We start from the raw sequence: 9,517 nt of genomic DNA on the forward strand, positions 1-9,517 counted from the left end.
CAGCACCACCTCCTCCTGCTCCACAGCCGCCCTCAATGCCGCATTGGGCAATTGCCCCGTACGCATAATTGGCCTTCTGTGACCCCAGCTCGCTTTTCTGACACTTTAATGAGCTGTCGACGTTTGTTCCTTTAACCAGCATCATCTTGATACGACCTTACGATTGTGCGCAGCGACAGCAGTGGATCAAATGTGTAAAGTGTTTCGTAACCGCAAATGCCCACTCATATAGCCATATAGTGATATAGTAGCTATATAGAGAAATAGAGACAGAGAGAGAGAGAGAGAGAGAGAGAGAGGGCGAGCGTGGGAGTGAGGGAGCGACCGAAAGCTCCAGAGAGCATCAGCGAAAGATAGAAAGCTAGAGAGGTAGATGTACAGAGAGATACAGAGAGATAGAGAGAGACGTAGAGAGGCAGAGAGACTGAGAATGAAAGAGCAAGAGACTTAGATAGATTACTTACAATGAGTGCGTACAAATGATAGAGACTAAGAGAGATATAAAGGGGGAAAAAAGACAGACAGAGAAATAGATAGAGACTCGCAGAGAGAGAGAATGAAAGACAGATGTATAGACAAAGATAGAGAATGAGAGCATAAGGAGAGAGGGAGAAAGAGAGACAGAGATAGAAAGATAGAAAAACTGAGAAAGAGAGGAAAGAAGGCAAAGAGAAGAGGAGGGGAGATAGAGAGAGAGATAGAGAGAGACAGACACAGAAAGATGGAAAGAGAGAGAGAGAGGGGGAAGAAGACTGAGAGAGAATAGAAGGGGGGATAGAGACAGAGAGAGAGAGATGGGAGCATACGAGTGGAACAGTGAGATATAGAAAGATAGATAAAGTAAGAAAAATAGATACAGAGACATAGACAGAGATTCAGAGAGATATACTCAGAATAAAAGACAGAAGTATAGACATAAATAGAGAGAATGAGAGCACAAGAAAGATATAAGATTGATAGAGTAAGCAAGAGAAGAAGCGAGCTTAAGGGTGGAGAGAGAGTTCTTTAGTTCTGGTTAGATTAATTAAGATACATTATATACACCATTAATAATTACTTCATTATAGTGTAATACTAATTTTTATCATAGTTAAGTTGTGTCAGGAATAGGCCATGCATATATAGTGAATGATTTGAGGAACATACTTCAAACGCATTACCAAGTCACCAAATGAAATGCAATCCAATGCGACCGATTTTTAAGCAGGATATATATATATATAATTTTGATCGGACTACGGGCTTTTCACAAACTCAGTGATGACGGCATCGGCCATACGATGCAGTGTTTCTTGCACCAAATCCCAGTCCTTCTCCTCGGGCAGTCCAAACATTTCGGCGTAGTAGCGCAGCCTAGGCTCCGTGCTGCTGGAGCGGAATGTGAAGATCATTCCGTTGTTGAAGGTAAACGTGATCAGTTGTCGACTGGGGCTGACTCTCAGACGGGGCTTGTTGTCGGCATATGCCGTGTCCACACCCAGAGTCAGATCCCGCACATATCGCACCTCGAACTCGCCGTTCAGAATGCACTTGGGATAGGTGCCATAAACATTATCCTGAAAGCTACGCATGTGATCACAGACGGCGGCAATCTCGTCCGTATTGTTAAACGGTATTGAGTTGACAATGCTGCAATGAAAGCCATATGTATCATAAATTTCGCGCAACTTTTCGATGAGTGTCAAGTTGCGAGTGCTCCGCAGATAGCAGGCCATTGTGGCCACCTGGCAGGCGGCACTGATGCCATCTTTATCTGGCACTTGCACGTCTAGCATGAAGCCGATCGGCTCTTCGCAGGCGATGAGAATCGTTTTCCCAATGGCCGACAGCTCCAAGGCCTTATTGGCCAACCACTTGAAGCCCACCAGAGTCTCGACAAATGTGAAGCCCTCCGCTCTGGCCATGGCGCTCAGGATCTTTGAGCTACCCACGCTGGATATCATGACACAGTTCGACAAATTGGGCTTCGAGGTTCTTGTCCTATAATTCTCCAATGCCCACCAGCCAAGTAGAGCGACCAGCTCGTCGCCAGTGAATTTCTTCCATCTGCCTTTGGGATCGAGTTCAGCCACAGCCAAGCGATCCGCATCAGGATCGTTGGCCAGAATGATGGTGCAATGTTCTTCCTCCGCCTTTTTCATTGCCAAATTCAGGCAGCCCAGGCCATCTTTAAGAGAGAGAGACCGGCAAGTAAATTAGTTTGCCTAGCGATAGTCAATATACTTTTACCTAGCGGACTTGGAAAATGAACAGTGGGAAACTCGGGATCTGGATCCTTCTGCTGTAGCACTACAATGACGGGCTTAAGTCGTGCCTGATAGAACGCCTCACGGATGTAGTGGAAGCCAACGCCGTGGAGGGGTGTGTAGACGAAGCGTAGCTGACTGCATTCGTTAGTCTCAATGAATGTTAAGGGTAGCAGGGTCTTCATCTGCTCAAAGTAAGCCGCATAGACCTCGCGGAATGGCTCGCTTAAGAGTGGGTTGTCATCAAGTACGGAGAGGTCCCAAGATGATGGCAGCGGCTCCAAGTGTCGCAGAATCGATGCCTGTAAGTGCGAATCATTTGGAGTTAATATGGCCGCTCCGTTATCGAGATAGATCTTAAAGCCGTTGTCTGTCTTCGGATTATGCGATGCTGTCACCGCCACTCCGGCCAGGCACTTCAGATGGACCACGCCGAACGCTATAAACGGCGTGGGCACCGTTCGATTGAATAGGTACACTCGAAAGTTACTGTTCAAGAACACGGCTGATATCAGCTGCGTGAAGCGTTTGCCATTGTAGCGTGCATCGTGCCCAATGATCACGCCCTGAGTCGTGCGCTTCTTGACACTGGGATACAAGTCCAGCAAATAGTTGCTAAGGCCCTGGGCCATTTGAATTGTGACCAGATCGTTGATTGAATCGAAGCCGGCACGCATTCCGGATCTCATGCCGCCCGAGCCGAAGCCACAGCGATGGCAGAGTCGCACCCGCAGCGCCTCCCAGTCCTTGTCCTTGATGGCCTCGACCACCTGCTGTATTGTGGCCGCATTCCTGTCCCACAGAATCCAGTTCCTGATCTGCTGGTCGAGATCTTCCTCTCCGGACAGGTTCAAAGTGTCAAGCAGCTCCGCCCCCGTTGTTGGAATATTTGGTGCTAGCATTCTAAATTTGGATATAAAATATAAAAAAACTACAAAAAAATTCTAAATCTGAAAGCTGCCACTAACTCAACTGAGTTTCTATTTCAACGCTAGCTTCCATTTGCATAGCCCGGCCACGTTCGAGTTGACCAATTGAAAATTTATGTGAAGCTCCACTCGTTTTACGACCATCAAATACGGCCCCAGGGACACGCCGACGTTTGGGCTAAGCACTGACAACCACAAATTGATCCATTGGCAATTTGATTTTGGCTGCTTGATGAATTTATGGCCAGCCACGACAATCGCCCAGCACATTTAAGATATTGCAGCAGCAGCCAAAGGATTTCCATGCTGCAATAAATTTCTATATATTTTTTTATCCCCATCCAGCCACCCAGCCCAGCTCCATCTGTGTGTGGAAGCATTAACATGATTTCAATTTGTCATCAATTATGCAAAGCGGGTCTGGAGCCCCCAACCAGAGCCCATTAACCGTTCAAGTTACGTGCTGCAAACTTGGCATTTCCACATTCGGAGTGTGAGTAATTTGCAACGGTAATTGGGTTACACAGGCGCATGCAACATTTATCAGGCAGGTAACCCCACGACGGGGCATTAGACACGCCCCGCCTCTCGAACCTCCTTCACTCTTGTTTGTTTTGGCACTGTATGCTGTTCCGATCCTGCAACAACGCCCGCCCCAGCCCCGTCAACACGCACTGTGACACGTCTATTGCATTCTAAACATTCAGCGCAATGGCTTTTTGGCTGGAGCACAGCCACAACTCATCGGAATGCAGTCGCAGTCGCAGTCGCTGTCGCCGTCGCCGTCGCTGTCGCAGTCTGAGTCGCACTCTCTGTCGCTGGCACAGAATTAGTTAGGAGCACACAAAATGCATTTCGCGTCAAATTGTCAAAGTGTTAATTAAAAATGGACACTCGAATAGGCAGGCAGCATAGACACATACTGCCACGCCCACATTTGTTATGCCTGCTGCGGCCTTTCAAGCTGACCTCTCCATGGCCATTTCCCTTACCTTGCCTAAGCCTTAACATAAATTGCAGCATAACTTTAAGCTGAGAATAAAAAATATACTTGAAGAATTGTGTAGAAAATGTTTCAAAATTATATCTGGCGAGTGCTTCATGAAGAATAAGTATAATGAATGATATATATATTATGAGCCAAAGAGTCTATCAATTGTATACGACGAACTATTCCTGCTAGCAGAAGCAGCCTTTGGCATTAAATGACAAGCTAAAGAGTCGCCTAGAGACTACAGATGTACCTCTGGTATTCCATTAAGTTTACCTATAGAAAAATCTACAACTCAAATGCTCAGGTAGATAGTAATAGAGAGTTCTGAATTTTCTAAATTTGGTTGACTTGAGCAAGAATTTCATAAGAAAGTCCAATGCAATTCAAGTGTCTTAGCAGCTAAGTAGATCGATTAAGACAATTATTATTATTTAGCCTTACTCTAAATTGGTTCATTGAATTCAAGGCTAAACGAAAATTTTAATCTTTGGCTACGATAATTATCATAGTATTTAAAAAGTAGAAACGACTTGTCTTAACTCTTGTGAGTCTTAAAGTACAGATATTCGAGTAAGTCTTAAGTTTCTCATATATGCCGATAGCGTCTGTTTCAGGCTGACTGCCCATCCCCAGGCATGTGTCTGATAACACTTAATAAAGGTAAGTTATGACTCAGGTAATGCTTTCATCTGCCTTTCCGTTGCTTCAGAGCGCTAACTATTGACTGCAATACTCTCTTCTATATATATGCGTTTGCTACACTTGTTTAGCATTGGCTTTTCTCATGTTAATCCGATTGATAAGAAATCGATATATATCGATTTTGCTACCATATTTTACTACACATCTAAAAACGCAGCTTGCTGCTGAACTGTGTAATTCGCTTGGAAAATGTTAAATGTTAACTTTAAATATTTCGGCTAGGTAATGAATGAGACTTACGCCAAAATAGGTGGAAAGAGTGCTAATACTTAGTGACTTAAAAAGAGTGACGAGTGAAGGGAAGAGTGAAGAGGGAAAGAAAGGGTATATATAATAGCCCATGCACACTTATTAAGTGAGTTGAAATGTGAATAGGAGTAGTAAAAGGTGTGTACAGCATTTGATAGCCAATGCACACTTTTCAGGTGAATAGTGAAGAGTAACAGGTGAGTGCAGGGTATATGCTCATAGAGCAATCTTTAGCAGCAAAAAGTTATCAGTGATAGCTTGGCCTATAGTTTTTATACTCTGGGAAAATTCTTGCTACCTGATAGCTCGCTCTCTAAGCAGCTACCTTATGCAGGCATTACACTATTCCCCTTTACATTTAAGATACTTTTCTTCAACTAGGTTCAGGTTTATAGACTATGCTCACTATTCCAATTCAAATTCCTCCAAACTGCTTTATGGCTTTATCTATTGCTGGTGCTTTGCTTAATTTTCCAATTTGCATAGAAAATAGCTAAGCAATTTATTTGTTTTCTGGTTGGTTGTTGTTGTTGTTCTGGGCCGTGCCATAAAATCTTTTCCTGCGGCAACAAATATTGGGTGTTTACGGCGTATGTTCTACGGCTGTGCGCATTTATGCACTTGTGCTTTGCATAATTTTAATCGCTGTGATCTGTCGAGAGTGTGGGACTGGGAACTCGAGATTATGGGGAATGGGCGTTTGCCCGGCCTATATAATCGGCGTTGATTCCCTTTGTTTTGGGACAAGCGAACTGCAAAATTGGCGCTGTGTGAATCTTTTATGGCACCCCCGAGTGCCCTCCGCTCGACTCGTAAGCATGTGAGTCCAATATCTAAGGCTATCAAACCTATTAAAATGCTAATTTAGACATTTGAGCAGCCGCAGCAAGTTGTTCCGCACTTTTTATTTTGCTCGCCTTAAAGATGCTTTTCAAATAAATTGTGAAAAAATGAAATCTGTCAGAGCTGCGTCTGCTGTCATTCAGCAGTCAATTGCAACGGCGCAGGCAAAGGCACCTGCCTGCTAGAATCCATTAAATTAAAACCAAATCATTCATCCCATCTCGGCAGCCTCTCAAATTGACTTTGACACTTATGTTGGACACTTTTGCGCCTCAGCTGAAAAGTGGCTTTTAATGTCTGGCACGAGGACATTTAAGAGCCGCATGACAAATGCGAAATACATGCAAATGGCCCGAGCTGAACTTTTAGCTAAATCTAATTCGATAGGGTATTAATCAGAAGCTCTCAGCTGTCCGCATTTCAGTTTCACTTTCGGAAAATAGTTTGGCTGGGCAAAAATATAAATTTGCGTAATTTGTTTATGTGGCTTTTCATATTTTCAATTTGAGTGCTCGCATTTGTTTGGCCGACCCCCGTTTCCGAATGGCAAAATGTGAAAATGAAATTTACATCATTTGTTTATTTGTATCGCTCATGTCCTGTGGTCTTGCCACACCAAAAAAAAAAAAAAGCAAAAAGAAAAACAAGAAAAACATGTCCTTGGGGGAAACCTGCACAGCACAGTCGCAGCAATTCATTTTTTACATTTTTATTTTACCAAAGTCGAGAGGCTGCCGTAGCAGCAAGCACATCGCAAATTTGATTACCGCCCAACAAAAATGTTTGCATATATATTTTATTTTTGCCAGCACTCTGGGTATTTTCTGTGCCATCTTTGACCGTCTTGCTGGCGTCTGGCATATACTTTTAAATTAACGCATTATGTTTATGTATTAGATGCAAATACAAATGCCCAGTCGCATGGCCCAAGGACCTTCACACATCGCTAACCAAAGGGTCAGAAATCCAATTTGAGAAAATTTTTCATAAAGCTTTGCCCTTTTCATACCCTATAGAAGAGCCATGAAAAGTGTGATACAAATGCAAAAGCTTTCAGAAATATTTGATTCTAGAATATGGAAAACTTTAGAAAAATATGTATTTATATATTGAGGGAAGTCCTAAATTTATAAAAAATTATAAATATATTTAAATATATTAATTATGAAAATTCTTAAGAAAATAGATTCTAGAGTAGATAAAAATATAGAAGAATGTCGATATATATTTATATATACATATATATATCTATATAAGGGGAAATCCTAGATTCTAGTGTGTTAAAATTTATAAAAAATTATAAATTTATTTTTAGATATATAAATTAAGAAAAGTCTTTAAAAACTATATTCTAGAATAGATATTTATATATATATATTTATATATTATATGTACATATATAAGGGGAAGTCCTAAATTTTAGAGTGTGTAAAAATGTATAAAAAATTATAAATATATTCTTAGAATATATATATTCAGAAAAGTCTTTAAAAACTATATTCTAGAGTAGATAAAAATGTAGATAAATTTAGATATATTTATATATATATATATATCTATATTAGTGGAAGTCCTCGATTTTGGAGTGTGTCAAAATGTATAAAGAATTATAAATAAATTTTAAGATGTATAAATTAAGAAAAATCTTAAAAACATAGAATCTAGAGTACGTAAAATTATATAAAAATATGTATATAAATTTTTATAATTTATATATTAGGCTATGTCCTAAAGAAGTCAGAAGAATTTCAAGAGTATCTAGTCAAATCTAATCTAGCTTTGCTTACACAAATTTTTCTGCTTGCTTGTTTTACAGGGTATCGTATAGTTCTATCTATTTACACTGCGCTTTGCCACACATTCATAAAAATCTTATATGGGAAATCTAAAGAACAAACATTTTTATTGCACATCAAATTTGCTCCACGTCTGCGGCTCAGTCGTCTGTGCAGTTGGCAGAGAGCAGGAGGAACGGCACAGCCAGCCTCGACAATCAAGTGAAGGCTCACAGAATGCGAAATACTTTTGATTTCATTCCGCAACAACGACGAACACTTGGCCAGGACGTGGACCAAAACAGTCCTAGGACTAGGACTAGGACTCGCACAAGCAGCAGACTCCCACACACTCGTGTCTAATTGGAAACGGGCGAGCTTTGATTGCTTGGGCAGGCAACATGCGAAGATTATGGCAGCTCATAAGCGGTTTGGCAATCACCATTAGAATTGGCCTGTATTGGCCAACTGCCTGCCTAATTGCACGTAGTCTGGCAAGGGAAGTAACTCGACTCGACTCGACTCGACCGAAGTCGAACTGAAATTGGGAATGAATTTCATTTTGATGCTGATCTAATCAGCTGATGATGTTGAAGTTTGCCAATGCGATTTTCATGTTGGGTTGGATGGAGGCTGTGAGCTGTGACATGCAAAATGACATAGACACACTCACACATACACGCACACTCACACACACACACACCCCACCCTCGTCCTCATCAAAGGGTTAGGCCACAACCTTTATTCGAACTTTGATGGAAATGTTGGCATTTTTGTCCGCAAAATTTTCGGATTTCTGCGCATTAATAAAAAATAAAACACAAATCAGAAACGTGTCAACAACTCAAAGTGGGTTCGCATGCCAATTGGAAATGTGCCTGTCGCATGTGCACGAATTTGCACTTTGGCGCAAAAGCCTTCCACTTGCTGGGGTCGGGGCAACTCAGGGGTTAAGTGTATGCGCAGCAGCAGCCACAGGAGACTAACTTCACAGCCAACAGCTGAAACTACGGCAATGTCATTTTGCATCCGCTCTTAAATGGATTTTGGCATTTTCAGTTTGGCTGTCAACTGGCTTTGAATACAAAATAAAACTGCTCAAAGAGCAAAAGGCAGCAGGCATCGGATAACTAGTTCAATGTACTACAGACACCTTGAATATATATAGGGCAGCGAGCAAGGTGTGTATAGACTCGATATAGAGTTTGCTTATTAGACAAAGACCAAGACCATGAACAATATATAATATATATTGATGCATTATTTATTTTAATTATATTTTTTTAAGCTACGTATCCTTTGTAAAATAATTTTTTAAATTTAAGCTCTATTTTAATAGATAGCTAAGTTTATGCAGATAGAAACCAATTTGAGTTAGGGAAAGCAGCTTTGGCTACTAAGCCTCAAACTAAGATATTATGGCAGCCATCTGAGTTATAGACTAATATCTGAAACAACAAAATAAAAATAAATTTGTATAAAAATTTCATAAATTTGAATATTAAAAAATAAATAATAATAATAAGATATAGTTTAGAAAAGTATAAAGTATGGTATATATAGTATATAGTACAGTATAATATAATATAATAAAATATATTGTAGAGTATAGCAGTATATATAAAGTATATATATGTAAATATATATATATATGTAAAGTATAGTAGTATATATAAAGTATAGTATAGTAGATTTATCTTTGTTCATAGCCGACTTGAAGTATGTTGAGTAGTGCTTGATTTAAAGTCTTTCCGCTCTGATTTTAGCCAAGTTGAATTA

The 9,517-nt window shown here is 40.6% G+C and overlaps 1 protein-coding gene across 1 annotated transcript; it reads right to left on the bottom strand.

The window, feature by feature from the left end:
• Nucleotides 1-993: 993 nt before the first annotated feature.
• LOC111600540 (glucose 1,6-bisphosphate synthase) lies at nt 994-3,196 on the bottom strand. Its single transcript, XM_023316680.2, has 2 exons — nt 2,230-3,196; nt 994-2,167 (listed from the first exon to the last, which is right to left on the bottom strand). The coding sequence occupies exons 1-2, from the start codon at nt 3,146-3,148 to the stop codon at nt 1,236-1,238; spliced, it is 1,851 nt and encodes a 616-aa protein (XP_023172448.2). The 5' UTR covers nt 3,149-3,196; the 3' UTR covers nt 994-1,235.
• Between the last annotated feature and the right edge of the window lie 6,321 nt (nt 3,197-9,517).

This window comes from Drosophila hydei, unplaced genomic scaffold, assembly GCF_003285905.1.
Source record: "Drosophila hydei strain 15085-1641.00,03,60 unplaced genomic scaffold, DhydRS2 tig00000060-arrow-pilon, whole genome shotgun sequence".
Classification (NCBI taxonomy): Eukaryota; Metazoa; Arthropoda; class Insecta; order Diptera; family Drosophilidae; genus Drosophila; species Drosophila hydei.

Excerpts from the sequence above, each read along its gene's own strand:
- LOC111600540 (XM_023316680.2), bottom strand. The coding sequence starts at position 3,148 with ATGCTAGCACCAAATATTCCAACAACGGGGGCGGAGCTGCTTGACACT. Across the intron at positions 2,168-2,229 it reads TCATTTTCCAAGTCCGCTAG|ATGGCCTGGGCTGCCTGAAT; the intron begins GTAAAAGTATAT and ends TCTCTCTTAAAG.